The sequence below is a fragment of the Doryrhamphus excisus genome, linkage group LG3 (genome assembly GCF_037039965.1).
Source record: "Doryrhamphus excisus strain RoL-2023G ecotype Guam linkage group LG3, RoL_Dexc_Guam_v1.1, whole genome shotgun sequence".
In the NCBI taxonomy this organism is placed as follows: Eukaryota; Metazoa; Chordata; class Actinopteri; order Syngnathiformes; family Syngnathidae; genus Doryrhamphus; species Doryrhamphus excisus.
Window position 1 is genome coordinate 8,372,362 of NC_136359.1, and position 25,002 is coordinate 8,397,363.

A 25,002-nucleotide genomic window follows, 5' to 3' on the forward strand; every position below is an offset into this window, starting at 1 on the left:
AATTAATCTAGAATGTATATTTTTGGAATGTGGAAGGGAAAAGCCATACACGGGAAAACATGCAAACTCCACACAGACATGTCCAACGAGGATTTAAATCCAGATCTCCTGACTGTGTGGCTAATATGCTAACTACTGGGCCACTGTGCAGCCCACTTTTTCTTTCCTCTTTCTTAATGTTTGATATTTTTTATTTTATTTTTGTAAAATTTTTACATTTTTTTACATTTTTTGTTTATTGTTAAATTTTACAATGTGACGCAGGTCAATAAAAAAATAGCTGCAGGCCGCTTCTGGTCCTTTGGATGCATTTGGCATTGGCACCCCTTGCCACAAGCGAGTGAGCCCTAAGCCAGCGAACGGATAGCTCCTGCAGTGGATCATGTTAGATACCACAGGTGCTCCTGAGTGTATCTATGAGTACAAGTACGAGTAGTATTTAGTACATTGTCTCATGACACTAAAGGACATTATTTTGAAATGAAGACAAGAACATCTAGTCTACCATAACATAGCACACTGTACTTTATGGACCGACAAAACAGAAGAACCTAAGATCCTGCAAAACTTAAAAAAAAAAAAAAACATGCACTAGTGTCTTCAAAGCATCAAGTGATGTAATGCTCTCCTTACATTATAATGCCCAAAGTCATCACAGTGAGTGAACATGCAGCTACCTACTTCTGCAATCAGCCATGAATACTGCATTTGACCTGTGTTGACTTCCAATATATAAATATAAAATATAAATTTATAGCTCAGGCAACTACTAGTTGTAGATTGCACTCATAGCATGGGAGCTTTCTGATTGCCTTGCAGACCATTGCCTCCAAAGATAGCAGCTTGTACAAACATTTTACTTTTTGATATACTAGAAGGATTCTGGCTGCACGGCGGCCGAGTGGTTAGCGCGCAGGCCTCACAGCTAAGAGACCGGAGTTCAATTCCACCCTCGGCCATCTCTGTGTGGAGTTTGCATGTTCTCCCCGTGCATGCGTGGGTTTTCTCCGGGTACTCCGGTTTTCTCCCACATTCCAAAAACATGCTAGGTTAATTGGCGACTCCAAATTGTCCACAGGTATGAATGTGAGTGTGAATGGTTGTTTGTCTATATGTGCCCTGTGATTGGCTGGCGACCAGTCCAGGGTGTACCACGTCTCTCGCCCCAAGACAGCTGGGATAGGCTCCAGCACCCCCGTAACCCTCGCATATTTTATTCAAGAGGCGAATAGTTGACACTATGCAGCGCTAACACTTGCTCGACTCCATACTGCTTGACAATAGATAGTAGCGGCTGCATGGTGAACGAGTGGTTAGCACGCAGACCCCACTGCTAGGAGAACCTTGGTTCGATTCCCCGCTCGGGGGGTTGCATGTCCTCCCCATTCCATATTCCAAAAACATTAATGCTAGGTTAATTGGTGACTCGATTGGCGACTTGTCCATAGGTATGAATGTGAGTGTGAATGGTTGTTTGTCTATATGTGCCCTGTGATTGGCTGGCCACCAGTCCAGGGTGTACCCCACCTCTCGCCCAAAGACAGCTGGGATAGGCTCCAGCATGCAGAAAATGAATGAATGAATAAATAGTACCTATAAGTGCTAGCTCTTGAAAGTGGAAAACTGTTAATAGTTAGTAGAGTTTCATAGTTTGGTGGGTACCATGCATTGTACTTCATACAGTGTACAAAAACTCTTATCTGCAAGCTATGAGGTTTTCCTGTTCTTGAAAAATAATTCGGATAACTAAAACTCACAATATGAAAGAGATTTTGAACAAGAGAAGCATCTGATTTATGTCTTTCATTAATCCACAAGACAACAACAGCAGTTGTGTAGTGTCGTGTTTGACAATACAACTTTAAAAATGGATAGATGCCAGAGCATGGCCCAGTTAGCTATGTGAACAAAAGCAAGGGGGAATGTGACTGGATTAAATTCACACGAAAAAACAATGACACAATATGATGGACAGACCTGCAGTCTCATTAAATACTGACTCAGGGGAAATATGCTAGAGGGCATACCTCACTCATAATGGCACACAACCTTTATATCTTATTTATTTATTGGGCAGCTCGCAACTTTGGAGCTTCTCTTTATTATGTGCACTCCCAAAAGTCTCATGGTTATTATATATTATATTTTAGTAAAATGTGAAAATCAGTACTCTTCACACAGTTATGCTTGTACCTTTTGTCAATGAGACAAAAATCTAATTTTTTTCTGCCTCACTCTCTCTCCAGTATTCCAACATCGGCCGTTCCGCGGGATAAACGAGACGAATGCCGATGAGATCTCACTTCCCAGGAAACATTTGGGTACATCTGCTCAATGAGGATGAGAGGGTCTGAAATTGTCATCTGGGACTGAAACCACAGCTGGCTGTCGGGTTTTTTTTAGTTAGATTTAGTTCCAAATCTGTCAACTCATCCCAAATTTCTGTTTTGTCAGGTATCACACAGACATATTTAATTATTGTGATTTTGGAGAGCATTTTTTTTAAGTGGTCCATTATGTCACAATGTTATCTTCCTCATAATTTTTGCAACAAAATGGAACCAGGGCCCCTTTGTCATTTCCACATGCTCCATGCTCCCATCAACTGGAAATTGACTTCTTATTTTCAGGTAGGTTTCTGGGAAAGTCTGGAGGGTTGGTATCTCTGAGAATGCCATTCTTTAAAAAGAAGACAAAACCAGGTTCTGCATTTCAGGCGCCAAAAAACAAAAACAGCGTCGTTTTGGCGGTTTGTTTACATGACAAGTGGGTTTTTCATTCATTCATTCATTTTCTACCACTTATCCTCACAAGGGTCATGGGGGGTGCTGGAGCCTATCGCAGCTGTCTTCGAGCGAGAGGCGCCAGCCAATCACAGGGCACATATAGACAAACAACCATTCACACTCACATTCATACCGATGGACAATTTGGAGTCGCCAATTAACCTAGCATGTTTTTGGAATGTAGGAGGAAACCGGAGTACCCGGAGAAAACCCACGCATGCAGGGGGAGAACATGCAAACTCCAATTGAACCCGGGTCTCCTAGCTGTGAGGTCTGCCACCTCGCGCCCAAAGACAGCTGGGATAGGCTCCAGCACCCCCGCGACCCTCGGTAGTGGTGACAGCTTGGTAGTGCACCCCATTTTTCCAACATCAGTCAACAATGGACACAATTCTTCAACCCTTTTTTTTTTTACCTGGGGTAGTGGAGTGGGTCCTTGAGAGGATGTGTGAATTGACAGGCCGCAGTGTAGCGTACCAGTTAAAGTTCAACTTGGCTCAACCCGGCTGCTGTGTGCATGCTTCGCCGATGTATCATACCACTTTTTTGTGGCGGAACAGGCCATTAGAAATAATGGCTTTCACAGTACAACGGTGCTGATATAATGCATTGTGCCTGAAAGCCCATTACAATCGTCGTCTATTAAATAGCATGTTTTAAAATATTGATATCGAATGAAAACATGAGCTTGTATATAAATAAGGTGCCAGTGCAGCTGATTAACACTTGATAAACTGCCTTAATATTTTCTGTGTAGTTAGGGCAAGTCCTCCAATTCAGAAATCCATTGACATTGGTGTTTAGAGTCTATTTAATGCAGTGCTTTTTGCCATTGGCAGGGATTCTGAGAATAAATATCATCGGAAAGAGAGATGGGCCATGATATGCAGCGACGGCCCTTGACCGGTCTGAGCGAAGGACGCTAGGGGTCATGGTCAGTGCCTTCAGTGTGTTTTGATTTCAGGAGTATCTCTTTATTCCTCATACTTGAGTTGCAGTAATATCTCCGTGTGGGAGTTGACTAAACAATAAGTTGACCCAGGGTCATGTGGGTCTAAACAACAGGGATATCTCTGCAAACCCTCCCTCGGAGAAGACCGGGGAAAAGCACATGAAGGGCTCCAATTACATTGTAGCAAACGTAGGCTCATGATTTTTTGCAGAGGATCCACAAGTAGTCACATTTTAACAGCATCAACATCATAGGTGAGGAAAAGCTAAAATGTTAAAAGTCATAGACCTCAGATAGTTGACAAAGGCTTCATTTTAAGATGTGTAGCAAAGCTTGCTGTTGTTCTTTAAGCTGATGTTCGTGAAGTGGATGAGTGTCTGGAATTGAGTGGGTCAGAGGCGATATCGTGAACGTCAAAATACATACATTTTGCATAAAGGTGGACATTTAAAGCAGTGGTTCTCAACAAGTCTTAAAATGTCTGTGAATGCACTTCATGTTCTTGTCTGCGCTATTCGCTTAACTCGCTGCCGCGATGCCACGTGTCTGGGTGACTGACTGTTTAGTGAAGGAGGACGGACATCGAGTGGAAACTGCTGCAGATATCTGCAAAATGTGAGATATATGAAAAGTTTGAGTTGAAAAAATCGCCACACTTTGGATCACCAATTTCAACGAAGCGGTGATGGTGGGTCTCGCAGCCAAACCAGTTGAGAACCACAGTTGAGGATCACGTATTCTGTTTCAGTTTATTAAGTCCTGGAAAAATGATATAGTGCACTCTTATTTATTACTGTTTATAACAGTGAGGCTTTTTTTTGTAACGTTTTTTCACAGCTTACCATTTTCAGTGTTGTTAGACTGACAATAACGTATAATGGTTCAATGCTTACATGTAACACAGAACCAATGGATGGACCCCCACTTCAAACTCTATCCGAGATTCAACACTGCGTTCTTCAAAGCTTTGTTGGAAAAAACAGTTCCGCAAAGTGTATTGATTGGAAAAAATAAATCAGTAGAAATCCTGAAAGAAATACATATCTAGACATCGCACCATATGTGTGATTTTAAATCAGTGTCACTTTTGTTGTTGTCTGAATTTTTCCCCCAAAAAAACTCCCTGAAATAAGATGAAAATATGAGCTGGAAACATCATATTACAAATATACAACATAAGGTGGCCAGAAATATTTAAATGTTGAACAAATTTGTTCTCAATCAGAAATCACTCCACACTCTTTATTGCTCTCTGGTTCTACCATATCTTACTTATTGTGTGGAAATATGGGGTAATAACTATAAAAGCAATCTTCACTCGCTAATTGTACTGAAAAAGGTCAGTAAGGATAATTCATAATGCCACCTACAGAGAACATTTCTAAAATCACAAATACTTAAACTTGCTGATATAGTTAATCTTCAAACAGCTAAAATAATGCATAAGGCTAAAAATAACCAATTACCTAAAAATGTCATCCAATACAATCTCTCTACAAGAGAGGAGAAATATGATCTCAGGGAAGAACACTAACTTTGAAACACTTATATGCTAGGACTACGTTAAAAAGCCATAGCATTTCAGTATGTGGAATCAAACTATGGAATGGATTGAGTAAGACCCTTAAACAATGCACAATGATGAGCCAATTCAAGAAACAATACAAACAGTTGATGTTTGCTAAATACAAGGATGAAGAGACTTTAACCAGTCATGATGTGCTATACATATCACTATATTGACGGTTACTATGGTACCCATTATGTCATTGTATGGTCATATCACCTCATACTTCGGTACGTGACAAAAAAAATAAAAATAAAACTTAAACTAGATTAGGAAAGCAGGAAGTGAACAAATGTAACAGTTACTGATTGTAAAAGTACCAGAAGGAGGGTAGGATTTAATGAGCTTTGCTTCTTCCTACTCCTTTTGGACATGTGGAACTGTGATCTGATTATGTGATGCACTCAGTTGTAATCTGATGCATATTCAAATCAAATAAAACGATTACCATTATCAAAATACTCTGAAGTTCACATTGTGTGTCAAGGCAGCTCATTTGCATATACCTGTAGTTTAGTGACATCGTCTGTGGAATACGCTGTTCACAATAGCAACGTGTAACATTTTGTCTAAGCAAAATGTGTTTGGTGCACTATGAGTTGTGCAGTCGGAAACCTCAGATGTTGAAACATAAGCTCCACTGTTTTGAATGACTTCTTTCATCGTCTTTGACGATGCGCACACTGAAATTGACATCAGATTGTGATTTCGACATCGCAAACACAAAAAGTATTCAACACTGTTTATGTAATGTGTTTGCAGTACATGGTTGTAGCTTCAAATCACAATAGTCAAAGTAAGTTTCAGGAAATATCAGATTCGGCAAAATTCTGACTGGTCCTGTGTTCCCAATTGCTCTCTATTCAGACGGTCCAATTTGCACTGCCTGTTTCTGTTGTTGGACACCTTCACACACGACTGTGTACAAGTTTTCTGGGATTGTAGTCTACTAGACTACTAGACTAGCCCAATAGAAAACTCCCATCACAGCTCATATGCTAGCCATGATTTGGCTTTGTTTATCCGCATCTGCGTTTTCCCAACAAGGTGTGTCCTGTTGTACATGAAATTAGATCCATTAACTATAAAATAGATGCGTCCTGTTTGGGTTGTATCATAATCGGTTTGCATTTTCTCAGAATGCACTCACAGAAGGGCACAACGCTCATTTGGGAAATAGTTGCTATGGCTACATTAGTTAGCAGAGTGCGCTGATATCATTAGTGACGAGATCTCATGAGGATGCTTTGATGACAGTGGGCATTGGGCGGGAAAAGAAAAACAGACGACAAAGGTTTTTGTCCAATTAAAATACATCACCTGATTAACCCAAATATATGACGACTGTGAATACAAAACGTAGATTGTAATAAATATGTTAAAAATGGAGCGCCTTCACAATTGTGTGATGAGTCTTCTTCAATGTTGGCCAATACCTTATAACTTTTTTTTGTCATGAATCTGTTTGACAACAATCGAAAATTGATTTTTCCCATAAGAATTAATGTAAACACAATTTATCTGTCCCAGACATCTAGAAATATTCACACAAAATACTAGGCTCACTATCTTTCTCCTTTAAACCGTTACCCTCACCCTTGCAACCTGTGTTAAAGGTTCTTACTCGAGGTACTTCGATCGAACAGCTGCCGATATCAGCAAAAAAGCCTGGTATCGATCGGAACCGAAAGTCATTGTCACCCGGTTCTGTTGCCCGTGTAGGGACTTTGTAGCTGCCTTAAGAAATTGCAAACGGAATTGGCCAATAAAAATGGAATTACTGTTAAACATGGAATCTCGCTGAAACTGACATTAATGAAATTATGTCGTGAGGAGAAGGCACATTTCATTTTTCTCATTTCAAGTATTTCCTCAGCAGACCACTCAATTATGGCGAAATATCATCACCAACACCGGCCCGCCCACACCTGAACTAAACACAGCGATTATCCACTAATTCTGAGGAATTCTTAGGAATTCTAAGGAATTTGATGTAAGAAATGCACTCGCTTGCACCTTCGCTTAAATATTTCACTTCATTCTCAATAACTTAATTACCTGCCTCTACATGCCACATGTATGTATGTATGTGATGATAAACAGTTGTGGTAAGCACCGGACCCTCGGTTAGTGACATTAATTAGTTCCAGAAGGTCCGACTCTAACCAAAATGGATGCTAACCAAATAAATTTTCCCATAAGATAAGATAATAAGATAATGTTAATGATGAATGAAAGGTATGAATGAACATTCAAGGTTATTTTACCTTCATTGTAGACATGATTCTTGACATGTCCCCAAAGACAATATATGGCAGTGAGTTATTTCTTGAATTCAATAGTGGATCTCACCTCAACACTGTAACCCAAAATGGAGCCAAAGAAAATGGCAAGTGCCAGCGTTTTGATAAAGAAGAAGGTGAGAAACACTATTGAATTCCAGAAATAACTCATGACAAAACAGATGGCGTTGGCAGATGGAAGATGGTGTCCTTGTAGCTGCTACATCGTGTATTTGGGAAATGTAGTCTTCAATGAAGGTAAAAGTTATTTTAGCCCTTTCATTCATCATTAACATGTATTTAGAAATGTTTATGTCTATAATTATTACTATCAAAAAGTGCATTAACATTTTTCAGAGTCAACTGCCGATGACATAGATGGGCAACGCAACTTCTGGTTGCCATTTTGTTTGCTAGCTAATTGAAAGCTAACACAGAAAGACGTTTTCCAATTTTTTTAAAAAGTGGAATACAGATGGACTCACGCAGTGTTTTAATAAGACAACACGTGTGCCGTGTTGTATGCTAACATGAGAATGGACGCAAACCATGGCGTAAATTTTCAATGCTAACCAAACAACATGCTAACCAGGGAGGATGCCAACTGAGGTTCCAGTATAGGTTTACATTTCTAAATCTGAAAAATCTGTGTTTCAAAATATGAAAAATGTTTAGCGTTTAATTTCTTTGATTGTATGTTAAATGTGCTTCTTCAAATTGTTTCCGTCTTCATTTGTTATCCTACATTATTTTTTTCCAATTGCTGATTGCATAAGCGCTGTATCCTGATCATGACATTATTGTTGGCAAAATGTTGTAATAGTATTGTATCGCGAGTTAGAGGAGGACAGCTATAATTTGTACGACACACAACAGCCTTATTCTGCTCAATACACTATTGTCAAGGAAAAAGGAGTTCAGAACTTTATGAACGAGAATGTAACTCCAATTTTTTTCCTGTCATTCAAGGAAATGTAGTAAAATATCCATTTCATGCTAAAGGTTTTGGACCAGGCAGCAACAACAACAACAACAACAACAACAAGATATTCCGCACATAAGTAATAAAATAGATTTTTCATCAGATTAAGCTTAAGACTTGTGTATTTATTAAGTAGAACACAGCAAAACTAACCACACTCTACCCGAGACAAATCAATTGGCATTAATAATATATGAGGAACACATTTCACAAAGAAAATGAACCTCTCAAGAGACCATCATGAAAAGAGAGCGGAGTAAAAGGAACTTGGCAAAGGGAAAAAGCAGAATAATCACGTCCGCTGAGGGGAAAGGAACCATGAAGGCATGCTGAAGCATAGCGTGACTGACAGTTCCTATATGACACATTCCCTGGTGGTCACGTATAGGATGAAATCTTGTTTTACGAGCCCCGTGTAACCACACGGTACAGCCCACTCCCCTGCTGGACCAAGAGAGCCAGAGGAGCGGACGCACCAGCGATAACACCCATGGGCGCTTGCATCAGACACTATACAGCTCCATGATCTCGCAACAATGTGTATCAGTTATAGCAGCATTCCATGTGAAGACTTTCTTTTTTTTTTTTGTCCCGTCCAGCCATTGGGGCAGATAGTATTGTTGATCTAAATGCCCTTACGTGCTAGACAGATTTGCTCTGTGTCAGGAAAGGTGTTGGCTACAACTTCCCTGTACCATGAAATTTTATTTGCCGTTATTTGATGTTTTTGTTATGCCATTTGGAGCGACTGGACCGGAGCAAGAAGAAGAACAGAAAAGAAGAGGAGAGAAGAGAAAGGTGGGGTCGGGGGGGGGGCAGTAGAAGGAGAGACAAAAACAGCAGCAACAAGAATTCCCAAAACAACAACAGTGACAAACAGAACAGTTAAATGTCAATGATGGCTAAGGGTCACACTGGAGATGATATCAGTGAAATGAAACAGTCCAACTTACCAGTAGCAATAGTAACGGTGAAGACATGACCCATGATAGTAAACACAATTGGAACCATACGGTTACAGTAATTAAAATCTCACTGCTTGACATCATTATTACTGTAATAATAGCATACAAATACTATATAAACATCAGGGATAAGATAGTAGATTGTATAGAGAAGCACCCATGTGCTGTGAGTGTCCATATGGAGGTGTGTTGTGTATGTGAATGCGAGTGTGTGAATGTGTAATTGTCACTGAGAATGACAAAAGGAGAGAGACTGCCTTCTACCACCCAGCAAACCCCGCCCAGACTGATAGAACGGAGGTGAGAAGTAGGGGTGTAAGAAAATGTTGTTTTGGCGGTATATCGCGATACTTCATCCCACGATACTGTATTGATATGAAAAGTATGATATTGATATTTTTAGGCATTTATCATAGACTGTATATGGTATTTATTCAAGTGCAGACACGGCAAAGGTTCATTTCTAATTTTAATCTAAACCTCTGCTCGTTAGGTGGCAGTCAATTAGGCAAGGACATTGAATGAGTTTCACAAGTGAAACGTCCTCACACATAAACACAGTTCAACATGGCAGAATGCCAGCACATAACACCAGCCCCTGCGGTGTACAAGGCTGAAGTGTGGACACATTTTGGATTTCTACACAAAGTCGGGTGTGCAGAAATTGACAAAACCCATGCCGTTTGTAAAATGTGTCGTGCCCGAATAAAGTATTCGGGAAACACATCGGCCTGATATATCGGCCGGCCAATGTATCGGTCGACCCTTAATCGTGATATATCGTATCGTGAGCCTAGTATCGTGCTATGTATCGTATCGCCAGATTCTTGCCAATACACACCCCTAGTGTGTAAATGTGTCTGACAAGTCATTTCCAATGTAATGTCTTTCTTCCTTACAGATCCTGGCAGCAGGCAAACATCAGTCAGTCCATTCTCTTTATCAAAGCCTTCACCCTCATGTCACCAGGCGTGTAATCATGTCATGTGATCCGTTCAGTTTCAGCCAGCCAAGACTGCTGGGAGTTACACTGCATGGAGAAGGAAGAGGTTCTGGCTTGACGCCCTTAGCAGTCCTGTCCGTTTTACTGCATTTCAGAAGACCGCCAAAGGCCTCCTGCATGTAACTTTGGCTACTGTAATTCTAAAATCAACAACCACTTTTCTACCATATTATTATATAGAGTGTATACCCTAAATGCTCTACTTATAGCCGGGGCGTTCCTTCCGAAATAAGAAATCTCATTCTGTACTGTACAACATGTAGCTTTTTTTTGCATTAAGAATGATCTGGAGTGGACAAGGACAAGGACCTCACTATGCATTTCATATTGCACAACAACAACAGAACCAGTATGCAAGAGAGCAAATTGCTCAGCCAGCATTAATTCCAGTGATGAGTCACTGTACAAGACCGCACAGTGGACTAGTGTCGAGCATACGTATATGCCACACAGTCAGGAGATCGGGTTCGAATCTCTGTTTGGGCATCATGAGTTTGTTCTCCCCATGCGTGCAAGAGAGGGTTACTTCTGACTGTGAAAGGTGGTTTGTCTGTATGTGTGCTGGGTTATGTGTCATCAGTCTCTTGCACTAAGTCAGCTGGAATTGGCTTCATACAAAATGTTGGAGTTGCCGTAAACAACAGTGCTGCATCACCAAATCAATCAACCAGTACGACTACCATCTTGCGGCATTACAAATAAAACTACATAAAGTGCTTTCCTACAGCCACAGACGTTTACTTGGTGGCGAGCTGAATAAAAGTGTTTTTAAAAGTATTGGATGATCTAGAGTATTTATGTTTCTATGCGGGTTTGTCACAAAAATATCACCATCATCACCATCAATTAAAAAAAAAACACAGAACAAGGAGCTTTCATTGAACAAAGTAAGTTGCCACAGTGTGCACAACATGCAGAGCTGTGTTCCTCTATTTACTAAACACAGTCACTGCCTCTCAATATTGTTGCCTAATTTAGCAACAATATGAAAGACTCGCGACTGAGAAATACACTAACAGACACAAAATTACCCACAATGATTGCACAGCTAAGAGGCTGAATGAGATGATAAGTATAAAGAATGAAAGAGTCATAGAAAACAATTCCTGTACCAGAAAATGCCGCATACAGTAATATAAGACAACTACTGGATGGTGGGAAGTTATTATGTAAGAAACAAGTAAATTAATATTTAGGCTGCACGGCGGGGAGTGGTTAGCGCGCAGACCTCACAGCCAGGAGACCAGGGTTCAATTCCACCCTCGGCCATCTCTGTGTAGAGTTTGCAAGTTCTCCCCGTGCATGCGTGGGTTTTCTCCGGGTACTCCGGTTTCCTCCCACATTCCAAACACATGCTAGGTTAATTGGCGACTCCGGTCCAGGGTGTACCCCGTCTCTCGCCCGAAGACAGCTGGGATAGGCTCCAGCACCCCCACGACCCTTGTTAGAAAAAAGCGTTGGAAAATGCTCCTCCTAAAAAATCCTCCTTGATTCACCATTTAGAATGGAAAAAAATTGGAGCGCATAGCTCAAAGCATCAGTACCTCGTTAATCAAACACTCTATTGTCTTCTAAGATGTGAAGGGACGAGACGCAATTCTTAGCACTCAATCATTTGGGCATTTAATCAATACTGTATTTATATAGGCTCATCTAAAAAAAACGTGTACAGCTACTTGAATTCTGGCATCAAAATGATGTCCCAGTAGTTTTTATTGTCTAAAGAACAATACGTTATTCTAGCCTCGGCGAAGAGCTCCAGTTGTAAGTCAGTAAACAGTAAACGCTGCTCATGAGGAAAGCTTTCCAGTAAAGAAAAAGGGCTGTCAAGGTTAGCTAGCAAAGCAGTGCAGAGTGACTGCCTGTGCTTGTGCATAACGTTAACGTTGATAATGTGGCTCTGAGGCTGAATGCCAGGTGACCTTTTAGCATTCTCATTCAGCAGCAGAGGCTTTTACTCCACATCTGACTGACGAAAAAAATGTACAAAGCTAAATCGAAGAACTCTACAGGGCCGATAAGCAGCTGTCATTTACAGTATATGAACCCACCGTATGTTCAGCTTGCCTTTCTTTGATTTCATTTCATTGTTTAAAAAAAGCCACTTCATGACCCAGCTCAATGTCAAAGCTGTGAGATTTGATGCTAATCTCTGCTACAGGGATATTTGGTCCCAAGTCCATTACCACATTCCAGATCACTATGAATCTTGTCAGTCCATCGAATTATTGCTTTGACGATGGCCAAAATTCGTTAACTTGGTGCATTTCCTGTTTGAAATTGTACCAAAATGCATCACAGCAAGCCAAGTGACCTCTATTACCGTTAGTCAGCGGTGGGTGCAAGAGTGCAAAATGGAAGAAACAGCATTGAATGAAGCGGTGCTAATAAACACAATATGGAGCAAAATCGTTCTTTGTTTGCCCTCTTATTTTTCTGGCGAATGCATCTGGTGAGGGACGAGCGTAAGTATTGCTCTCTGTAACATCATCTTTCATTGTCAAACCCAAATATTTTCAGTCTAGAGCAAAGTAGCCTCACTGTTCCAATACTTCTGGAGGGCTCTGTATATTCTACAAATCATCAAAAGAACCAATATCGTAAAAGCAATCTGTTCACCCAGTATTAATACCGGTGATGATTTCATTGTAAAGTACAGTAGATGTAATGCGTGAGTAAAACACCAACAGCTGAGTAGCACAAACAACATTTTAAAGCACAGGCAGAGGTAGATTTTTTTTCTAACTAAATCCTACACTACACAGCGGTCGGGCGGTTATCGTGCAGACCTCACAGCTAGGAGACAAGGGTTCAATTCCACCCTCAGCCATCTCTGTGTGGAGTTTGCATGTTCTCTCCGTGCATGCGTGTGTTTTCTCCGGGTACTCCAGTTTCCTCCCACATTCCAAAAACATGCTAGGTTAATTTGCGACTACAAATTGTCCAAATGTATGAATGTGAGTGTGAATGGTTGTTTGTCTATATGTGCCCTGTGATTGGCTGGCGACCAGTCCAGAGTGTACCCCGCCTCTCGCCCGAAGACAGCTGGGATAGGCTCCAGCACCTTCGCGACCCTTGTGAGGATAAGCGGTAGAAAATGAGTGAATGAATGAATCAGGTCTACAGCCACAGCTGTTAATGCCAGTTGTTCGCTTTTGTAGGCCACACAGCTGGCGTCATTAGGAAACAACACATTGAATAGATCGTAAATTGGAGCATTTGCAGAAGTTGCGAGCAACAGAACTGTGCAAGTTGAATGGAAACCCAAAAAGCTTGATTAAAACAAAAGAAAAGATTGCAGCCCCTTTTGAATATGTGCTGTAGTCACACAGCCAATTACAAATCACACTGGCTACAAACCTTTTCCATTTGAACAGAGATCTCTACTGACACTGAGCCCTGTGACACGAACAGGGCCTAGAAACGAGACAAATGCCATCTCGTCATCAGAGGATGCTCCAGATTCTCGTTAAGGTCTCAGAGACGCCTCAAGCGGCATCCAAACCCAGCCTAGATTGTGACACATTTGGGTGATGTGTAATACCTGGAGGGGGGTTGCTGGACTTGGCACCACACCAGCCATTTCGGGACACACTTTGGAGGGAGGAAAGAGCTGCCGTCTCTCCTCGTATAAGCTATAAGCAAAATTATTGTGGAGTGAAAGGCAAAAAGGGGTACGGGGGGGACTTTCCTTCATTCCTTTTCTAAGGGGACAGTGCCCTGCTGGTTGTTTATATCTGACTGGATAGGATCAGGAGATATGTCAGCTTTATCTGACTTGAAGCAACTCATTTCTGATGTTTTCATGTGAAGAAATGAAGCGTGCTGCTGCCTGGGTTAATGAGGTTCAGCTAAAGTATGGCGAGCACCAGCACAAACCGCTTCATTTAAGGCGCGGGTGTCCGAAATCTGGCCCGGCAGGCATTTGCTGAGATTATGTTGCTGCTTTTTCTGAAATATTTTAGCATATTTTGACCCAAATTTGATTGGCTTTAGCATATTTAAGGTAGGATACATTATTAAATATCACATTACATTAAGGCTGCATGGCGGAGAGTAGTTAGCAAGCAGGCATCACAGCTGGGAGACCCGAGTTCAATTACTTGGCCATCTCTGTGTGGAGTTTGCATGTTCTCCCCGTGCATGCGTGGGTTTTCTCCGGGTACTCCGGTTTCCTCCCACATTCCAAAAACATGCTAGGTTAATTGGCCACTCCAAATTGTCCATAGGTATGAATGTGAGTGTGAATGGTTGTTTGTCTATATGTGCCCTGTGATTGGCTGGCGAGCAGTCCAGGGTGTACCCCACCTCTCGCTCAAAGACAGCGGGGATGGCTCCAGCACCCTCGTGAGGATAAGCGGTAGAAAATTAATGAATTTAGTAATTTACTAAACCTTGTTTCATATTGTTTTCTAATATAGTCACTTAAAAGCTGACGCGTAGTGGTTTGTTTTTTGTTTTGCAAAAATAATCATGCATGCATTTAAGCTAACTTTACTGGCTAACTTTAACGGTGGCCTTCAAACACTACCACTGCGAAACTGAGGGACACAATACCTTCCAAACAGTACTGTGCAGCTTTTCCACTGCACGGTACCGTGGATGAGCCTTGTATCTGCACTGGAGAGTTTCAGTGTTTTCACCAGGCAGTACAGTACAGTTCACAACGTTTGCTGGGTTCAACGTGCAAGGCAAAGGTGGATAGGAATACCGCATCTACTGCAAAGTCTCTAATGCTGTGATATTGCATGATGCAAGGATGACAATGGTTGCCATCACCTGATATGGCATCAGCTCAGCACACTTGCAACCCCACCTGTTAGGTACCTTGTGGTGTCTGGTTTGCCAGTGGAAAAGCATCAGAGCAGTGAGGGTGGGGGGGCAGAGTGGGTACATCAAAAGCAACAACAAATGCCATAGTTGAATTTCTGTCCGTCAAAAAAGAAAAAAAAACAAGCTGTCATAGCAGGTAAAAGCACAAGAAGGCCATTAAACACAACATCGGGCACATAAGCTATAAAAACAACACACACACACGAGTGATCTGCTGCAAATCACAGCATGCCGCTGTAAATTAGATTTGGTGTTTGTTGTTCCTCACTATGCACAGTCCAATGTATCTCTAACATAATTAGTCTTTGGTGTAAAATGTAATTTGCTTTGGGTATCACACAGGCTATTAACCTCATCAAGGCAATATATAGTTTTTTATTGATGGCTTCTTCCGTGTACGTGAGCATTTTCGTCCCATTTGGCACACGGAAGCCTAATTTTGGTGTTTTTCTTTAAAAAAAAAAAAAACATTTTTGGCTGTGTCACATCCATCTGTGCTCTGATCTCGCGTGCCCTCCTCCCGCTCCCTCCCTCTCTTGCTTCCATGTGACTGTTCTGCCACTAAAGACAGGAACCATTCTTGTCAGCCAGCCAGTCAAACCAACCAATGGAATATAATTGGAACTATTTGACTAAAAGAAAGAAGAAATGGAGTAAGAGGGGGGCATCAAACCTGCATCCTTAACAGTCACTTTAGACAAGGGAGAGGAGGTGACCTTCTCAGATTTCATTCTCAGATTGTTTTCGCCCTCTCTCCTTCCCAGAACATGTAATTAGAGCAGTTCCAGCACACTCACCCTAACTCTTTTTTGTGCATGTGTGAGCAGGAAGTGCTTCATTAAATGTTGCAAACATCACTGTCATCACTTTAACTGTAGCTGCTAAAATGCACAGGAGTGAAGGGGGTGGGGGATAGTGCAAGTGATAAGTGTTACAGCACATTACACGGCTACATGGCGTTGATCCTTGAGGATGAGTGCACAATATGTCAATATGCGTTCTTAATTATATTTGCACCAAAACCTTGTGTCACATTTGTCACTTTTTTTTACAAATAACCTTCAAGCTGACCCTACATTATTTACATGCAATAATACTCCACGCATTTAAAGCCGTAAAGAAGCGTGCATGTGTGTTTTCACCATTTCAAAAGTAACGACGCCACCAAAACTGCAATATTGCAACAAACCCACCCAAACTTCTGCAAGAAAAACAAACCAAACACACTTCCAACGCCCATCATTGGAGTACTTTGGAGTATGCCACCTTCCTCTATGCCCGCACGCACGTTAAAAGCTCCTTACCGTCGAAGACCTTGAAACGACGACGGCCACGACATGCGCGATTTCTTCAGTCCGGGTCGGTGGCCCGTGTCCACGGCGTAAGTCCGGTCCATGTTGAGGGGGCTGAGGTACCGCTCGGTGTCGGAGAAGCCTCGCTGTCTCACTCGCTGCTGGTTCCTGCGCACTAGGAGCGTGTGGTGGAGCGAAGAGAGCGCAGCCTGGTTCTGCTGCTGCCTCCACAGATGTTTGGGCGCCTTCGCACTCCCGCCGGTTCCTCCTCCGCCGCAGCCGCTGGCCACCGAGGACTTTGCGCCAACATTACCACTGACGGGCTCCATCCCATCCACTTTATTAAAGAATAAACGTTTTAAATACTTTCGGGGACATTCATATACAAATTAGGAAAACTTTACGGGTTGTTTTAGTTCCAGTTTGTTGTTGTATTAAACTTCGCCTCCATGCACACGCAGAGGCGACAATACATCCATGTAGGGTCCATGTGGAAGTTTTTAGCGTCCAGGAAGTGTTTCCAAGTGCACGCCCACTCTTGCAAGGTGCCCTGTCACATGCTCAGTCCGGTCCAGGACAAGCCCAGTATGCATGTCTACAACTTTGACAGCGGCTACTCCTCCTATATCCACCCACTCCCAAGACGTCCTGTGCAAGAGGAACACCAGGCAGCAAATATATAAAGAGCAGGATTATACATTAAACATGAGGGACTCAACCAGAGCACCTCCCAGTATATCCCACAAGAAGCAGAGGGTGCTAGAGTGGGCAGAGAGCCACTTGGCCCAATCATTTAACAGCATTGTAGCTGGAAAACGGCCCATTCAGAATAAAATACTCTCAGTGCATACAGATGACTTTAGATGGATGAAAGTACCTAATTAGGTCATCCAAATAGCTCTTTTCTATTGCAATATATTGGGTTGTGACATCCGAATTCAAAGAAACATCTCTCCTGCATGTGTTTTATGGAAAAAAATGGTATATGTGGAAGAATAAGAGGGTGTGTGGAAACAGCTTTCCTTTTGCAGTGCGCGCACATTACTCTGGAAACTAATAGCGCGGGAGAATGCAATCTCCACCCCTTTAACAGCTGAAATGTAATCTTCCCCACAACACGGTGACGGCAAACAATGGCGGCAGGTAAGTGTGATAGCACTGCACACCGCATAAGAAGCAGCAAGGGTGTTGTGCGACATGTGTTGCTGACTCTACGGTTTCCACACTTTTTATTTTGGTTCGAATTCATTATCCATTCTCGAGTTCCAACAAGGTCATTGGCAGGATAACCTTCAAGCAATAGAACAGATGGCCACCTTATTTTGAAATCAGTTTAAACCTTCCACATGCGTTACCATGACAAAATAATACGCCAATACTTTTACAAAATAATTTTTTTACATTTTACAATTTTACACAATACAATTATTAATTCAAAAATTACAGACAATGGCACCAGCCAAGGCCCGATCCTAAATATATCGGAATGAATGATTAAATGGAAAATATCATGATGTGCTATTCCACTCCAGTCCTGTAGGTGGCAGTAATGGACAAATAACTGAAATACCAACAAACTAAGGCTATGTCCACATTTGGGGTAGACTTATACAAATACACATTGTGCCTGGCATGCACCTTTTGGCCAATCAGAAGCTTAGAAAAAGAAACCACAGCCTCTGCTCATCAACATAGTTAGAAATTAGATGACAAGGAGACAACAGGAATTAAATCATCCATGTGTATAGTATGCTCATGTTAGCATGCTTGCAATGCCAACACGAGCATGCTAGCATAATATTGTATAACATGCTAGCAATGCTAACATGCTACTGTTAGCATGCTAACACCAAGCATGATTGTAGTAAGTGTTTAAATATGTGTCTACCCATGAAAAGAGCTAAAAAAAATGATAGTATGCTAATGTTAGCATGCTAGCAATTATAACAAGCTAACACCTAGCATGATAGCACAATGTGCCAGGAAGGCTAAATGTCCCAAAGTGTGCTGACCTTTTTTTGTGGAGTTACATGCACAAATGTTAAGTTCCAGTCCTGGATTCGGACAATGATCCGGATTACCCCCCAAATTTAATCAGTTCTTCCATATCCCCTTTTCCGCCAATTCCTAAAATTTTCATCCAAATCCATTCAGAACATTTCAAGTTATTTTGAACAAAAACAAACAAACAGATAATCGCTGGCAGACTTTTTTGGAGCTCCTTTTTTGGATGTAAAAATCAGGACATGCTTGGAAATAATGTTCCACCCCAGTCCTGCAGGTGGCAGTAATACATATTGCAGATCTGTAAATATAATGTGTTGGTCCTTGGTCCATGTAACTCTTTGTTGGAAGAATTGTACATAAAGTTATTCTATTTTTACAATATTCTTATGACCTATTTTTGCTATATTCTTATGACCTATTTTCTTATGACCTACAAGCATTTCATATCACTCACGTGGCAAAAGTAAGATTAATGTTGTGTCGCTTGCACATTTGGTGTATATCATGATTAGAGAAAACAGAACGTGACAGAACATTCTCTCAGCAGATAGTTTTATCATACCCTCGAGGGGACATAGCTGCACGGGTCAGAAGTAGATGTGACCTTAGTGTGTGTGTGTGTGTGTGTGTGTGTGTGTGAGTGTCTCCAGAAGATCACATGCCAAGGAGGAGATACCCACACACTATGGATAACATGTACGAAAGAACCGGTTTCAACTGGAATAGTTAAACCCTCCTTCCCCTTAGCAGTTGAAATCTCATGTAACTAGGGCGTTCCTAACTGAATAAAAGGCAGGAGAATGGAGACTGTTTCAGAGTTGGTAGGAGGATTGTAACTGTGCAGTCTCCATCACTCTCCTTGCAAGTAAAAAGAAACTCAACTCTCTGTGTCTCTCTTTGTACAGGCAGTGTTTTACAAGCGTCGGGATTTTTAAACCTGACAAAACAAAGTTTTGTGGGAAACTGATCTGGACTTTTTGTAATGTCTTAATTCACTAATTGCACACATTTTTCATACTCAATATGCACATGAAAAAGGACAAACATGATCCCGTTACTGGTATGCAGACTAATTGCTGCCATTAAAACAGATAACAACTGCCATAAACAAGCTTGCAGTGTACCATGAGCATCTGGTGGTTTGCCGTCTCTGAGGTTTCTCCAGAATGTGGTTTCAATGCAATTTGCAGATGCACAAAAACATCTGCAGTCTATCACTGTCATGTGATTTACCAGGGACAGCTGCATTGCTGGTAAATACTACATTATTGACATCCATTCTGGGTATACACCTGTGTGTATTGCGACCAAGGATGCTTTTAACCATGAGGCAGTTGTGGAAACATACAGTAGCACTGCAGGCTACATGTTTGCCTGTGTATTAATACTGTACACTGTGTTATTAAACTGCATGATCCACTGCTTAACACACCCAAAAGTCAAAGTTGGTGCATGATGCACAGTCTTTGTATATTGGATTGAATTATCGATGTAGCAAGGCTTAGATGCATTACCTCTGAGAGCTGATTTTAACTTATGCAACAACAGTGTACCACAGGGCATCTCTTAGTTATTATATTGAAAAAAGCATGCTATTTATTATGAAAACACCTTTGCTGCTCAGCTGTTTAACTTCCACATACTGTACCAGTCTATTACTTGACTGTGATAAATAGCACTTTAAGCACATTCTTGGCGCTTAGTAAAGCAATTTTTATTTTATTTCTGACAGTGCCAAGGCAAAGACCACTGCCTGTATCGCACTTCAGCTAGACAGTACCAATGCCCTGGTCTTGACTGCTGCTGACCTCAGCAATGCCCTTTGTATAGTCTCTGGATGCCTATGAAACACCCCAACCCACCAACTACCCTTCCTAGCTGGAATCAGTGCAGGGAAGCACCTACCCTATACGGAGTAATAACTATAAATGCAATCTTCACTCGCTAAATGTACTGCAAAAAAGTAAGGATAATTCATAATGCTGCCTACAGAGAACACACTAACTCTTTATTACTAAAATCCCAAATACTTAAACTTGCTGATATAGTTAATCATCAAACAGCGAAAATGATGCGTAAGGCTAAAAATAACCAATTACCTAAAAATGTCATCCAATACTTCTCTACAAGAGAGGAGAAATATGATCTCAGGGAAGAACTAAATTTGAAACGCTAGGACTACGTTAAAAATATGTATATGTATATATACGTATATGTATATGTATCTCGCGTTGGGCCTCATTCGCCCCTCTTCGTCTCCTTTAGCTGCCGGCTTCTTCTTTGTCGAAAAGAAGGATAAATCACTCCGCCCATGCATGGATTTCCGTGCCCTCAATAATATCACAGTCAAAAATAAATACCCACTTCCCTTGCTAGACTCAACTCCCTTCACTCAGCTAAGTTTTTCACCAAGCTCGACCTCCGCAATGCTTACCACCTTGTCCGCATCCGTGAGGGGGACGAGTGGAAGACTGCATTTAACACCCCTATTGGCCACTTCGAATACCTAGTTATGCCTTTTGGCATCACCAATGCTCCCGCCGTTTTTCAGTGTCTCATAACTGATGTCCTTCGTGATATGCTGGATCGATTTGTTTTTGTCTATCTCAATGACATTTTGATTTTTTCCGCCCACTCGAGGAGCATATCCAGCAGGTGTGGCTGGTCTTACGGAGGCTCCTTGACAATAAGCTTTTCGTAAAAGCCGAAAAATGCACTTTCCATTCTTTGTCGGTTTTTTTTCTGGGGTTTGTGGTGGAGAAGGGGCAACTCCGAGCCGACCCTGCCAAGATCCAGGCTGTGGTCGAATGGCCCCCTCCTACATCTAGGAAGGACCTTCAAAGGTTTCTGGGCTTTGCTAATTTCTACCGCCGCTTCATTCAGAATTTCAGTCGGGTCGCAGAACCTTTGAACAGGCTCACATCCACTAAGATTCCTTTTGTGTGACGCTAATTCCGCCTTCAAAAGTCTCAAGTTGTGCTTCACCTCTGCACCTGTTCTTGTCCACCCTGACCCTCTCTCTCAATTCTTTGTTGAGGTGGACGCGTCCGACACCGCCGTGGGGGCTGTCCTCTCCCAGCGCTCCACCACCGATCAAAAGCTGCACCCCTGTGCCTTCTTCTCTCGCCGCCTGACCCCGGCCCCAGCGGAACGCAATTACGACATTGGCAACAGGGAATTACTGGCCGTCGTCTTGGCCCTACAGGAGTGGAGGCACTGGCTGGAGGGTTCGGCGGTCCCCTTCGTCGTTCTTACGGACCACAAGAACTTGGCTTACCTCCGCTCTGCTCACAGACTTAACCTTCCGCCCCGGTTCCCGGAATGGCAAGCCCGATGCCCTGTCAAGGATGTACTCCCCTCCCTCGCACACACCTCATCAGGAGACCATCCTCCCACCGTCCCGCATCCTGGGGGGCCTTCAGTGGGACGTGGAGAAGCAAGTGATGGACGCCTTGAAGGATTCCTCTCCTCCGGCGGGCTGCCCGGTCGCGTACCACCTTTCTCCTGTCGCAGAGATTCTGGTGGCCTTCCCTGCACTCGGACATCACAGAGTTTGTGGCCGCTTGCACTACATGTGCCCGTAATAAATCCTCCCATCAGTCCCTAGCAGGCCTCCTATGCCCCCTGTCCATCCCTTCCCGGCCGTGGTCCCACGTGGCTTTGGATTTTGTCACCGGCCATCCCCCCATCCATAGGTCATTCTCACCATAGTGGACCGTTTTTCCAAGATGGCCCACTTTGTTGCCCTCCCCAAGCTCCCCTCAGCCCTCGAGACCGCCCAGCTATTGGTCACCCATGTATTCCGGCTCCACGGCATCCCCATCGACGTAGTCTCCGACAGGGGACCACAATTCTCCTCAGCCGTATGGAGGGCTTTTTGCAAGGCTTTGGGGGCTCCCGTCAGCCTGTCCTCGGGCTACCATCCACAAACTAATGGCCAGTCCGCGCGAGCGAACCAGGACCTGGAGGCCGCCATTCGCTGTGTGTGCCACCAGCAGCCTGCCTCCTGGGCCATCAACTTGCCCTGGATTGAGTATGCCCGCAACTCCCTGGTCAGCTCTGCCACGGGTCTCTCTCCCTTCCATGGGGCATATGGTTACCAACCCCCAGCCTTCCCTTCTCTGGAGGCAGAGTCAGCTGTCCCCTCGGTGTCCGCCCACCTGCGCCGCGCTCGCCTGGCTTGGCGCAACACCCGGATGGCTGTGGCACGCACAGCGTAGTGCAACCAGCACCTGGCAGACCGCCACCGCGTGGCAGCACCAGAATACAAGCCGGGACAGAGGGTTTGGTTTGGTGACCTCAGCCCTCCAGAGGTGCCTCCTCCTCCTCCCAGGCTTATCGACGGCCACCCCGCATTCTCGGTCAAGGCCATTTTGGACGTGAGAAGAAGGGGCAGGGGTTTCCAGTACCTGATCGACTGGGAGGGGTACAGCCCCGAGGACCGTTCGTGGGTCTCTCGTGCACTCATCCTAGACCCTGACATGCTTTCTGACTTTTACCGTCGTTTCCCCGAGAAGCCAGGTAGGCCGCCAGGTGGCGCCATCATTAAGGGGGGGGGGTACTGCACCGCCTCCTAGAAACCTTTTGTTTGTGCGTTCAGCAGCGCTCGCCTTCAGCCAGCTCTTTTTGTGTTTTTCCATGGTGTTTTTCCATGGACACCATCACCTTTCGTTACTTCCTTTTGGGCCTTTTGGTTACCCCTTTTGGTTCAATTTTGACCAGACACCCACTCCAGCAGCTTTTTGGTGGTGACAACAGCAATGAATGACACAAAAATGTCAGGAAAGTACACTTATCATTATGGATGTACGTACACTTTCAGCAGTGCCCTCTTCTTATTTTATCTCTCCATATCAATCACCCTTCTTTTTCTCCCTCCTCAATTCCACTTGCAGTGCTTTATTAGCCAGTTGCTAATTAAAACCCCTGAAGCAAGTTAGCCTTATTAGTAAGCTTGCAGCTCGTTCTCTTGTTATTTATTCACTCACTGAAGTTTCCATTCTTGGCAAGCGGGAAAAGCAGCATAGATGGTTGAAAAATAAAAAATAAAAAGTGTTTCATCCCTCATCTGGTAAACCAATAGAGTATTGAGTAAGAGTATATATACAGTATAGAGTATTATACTATATATATATATATATATATATATATATATATACCAGTATACAGTGCATCCAGAAAGTATTCACAGCGCTTCACTTTTTCCACATTTTGTCATGTTACAGCCTCATTCCAAATTGTATTAATTTAATCTCTTACCTCAAAATTCTACACAAAATACTCCATTATGACAATGTGAAAAAGTTTTTTTTGACTTTTTTTGAATTTATTAAAAATAGAAAACTAAGAAATCACATTTACATAAGTATTCACAGCCTTTGCCATGAAGCTCAAAATTGAGCTCAGGTGCATCTTTTTTCCACTGATCATCCTTGAGATCTTTCTACAGCTTAATTGGAGTCCACCTGCAGTAAATTCATTTGATTGGACATGATTTGGAAATATAATAACTGTCTATATAAGGTCCCACAGTTGACTGTGCATGTCAGAGCACAAACACCAAGCATGAAGTCAAAAGAACTGTCTGTAGACCTGCGAGACAGGATTGTCTTGAGGCACAAATCTGGGGAAGGATACAGAAAAAATTCTGCCGCTTTGAAGGTCCCAATGAGCACAGTGGCCTCCATTATTCGTAAATGGAAGACGTTTGGAACCACCAGGACTTTTCCTAGAGCTGGCCGGCCTTCTAAACTGAGCGATCGGGGAAGAAGGGCCTTAGTCAGGGAGGTGACCAAGGCCCCGATGGTCACTCTGTCAGAGCTCCAGCGTTCCTCTGTGGAGAGAGGAGAGCCTTCCAGAAGGACAACCATCTCTGCAGCAATCCACCAATCAGGCCTGTATGGTAGAGTGGCCAGACGAAAGCCACTCCTTAGTAAAAGGAACATGGCAGCCCGTCTGGAATTTGCCAAAAAGCACCTGAATGACTCTCAGACCATGAGAAACAAAATTCTCTGGTCTGATGAGACAAAGATTGAACTCTTTGGTGTGAATGCCAGGCGCCATGTTTGGAGGAAACCAGGCACTGCTCATCACCAGGCCAATACCATCCCTACAGTGAAGCATGGTGGTGGCAGCATCATGCTGTGGGGATGTTTTTCAGCAGCAGGAACTGGCAGACTAGTCAGGATAGAAGGAAAAATGAATGCAGCAATATATAGAGATATCCTGGATAAAAACCTGCTCCAGAGCGCTCTTGACCTCAGGCTGGGGCGAAGGTTCATTTTTCAGCAGGACAACAACCCGAAGCACACAGCCAAGATCTCAAAAGATTGG

General features: G+C 42.9%; 1 protein-coding gene across 2 annotated transcripts in view; it reads right to left on the reverse strand.

Moving 5' to 3' along the window:
• Window positions 1-25,002, reverse strand: part of pde4d (phosphodiesterase 4D, cAMP-specific) — a 225,966-nt gene that overhangs the window by 149,879 nt on the left and 51,085 nt on the right. Inside the window, exon 1 of one of the 2 annotated variants that reach the window (XM_058071075.2) lies at window positions 16,675-17,322. The exons of the other annotated variant lie outside the window; for it this stretch is intronic. Coding sequence (XP_057927058.2) covers window positions 16,675-16,991 — 317 coding nt within the window. The 5' untranslated portion in view covers window positions 16,992-17,322. Of the gene's footprint in view, window positions 1-16,674; window positions 17,323-25,002 lie in introns of those variants that run through there. 2 annotated transcript variants of the gene reach the window in all.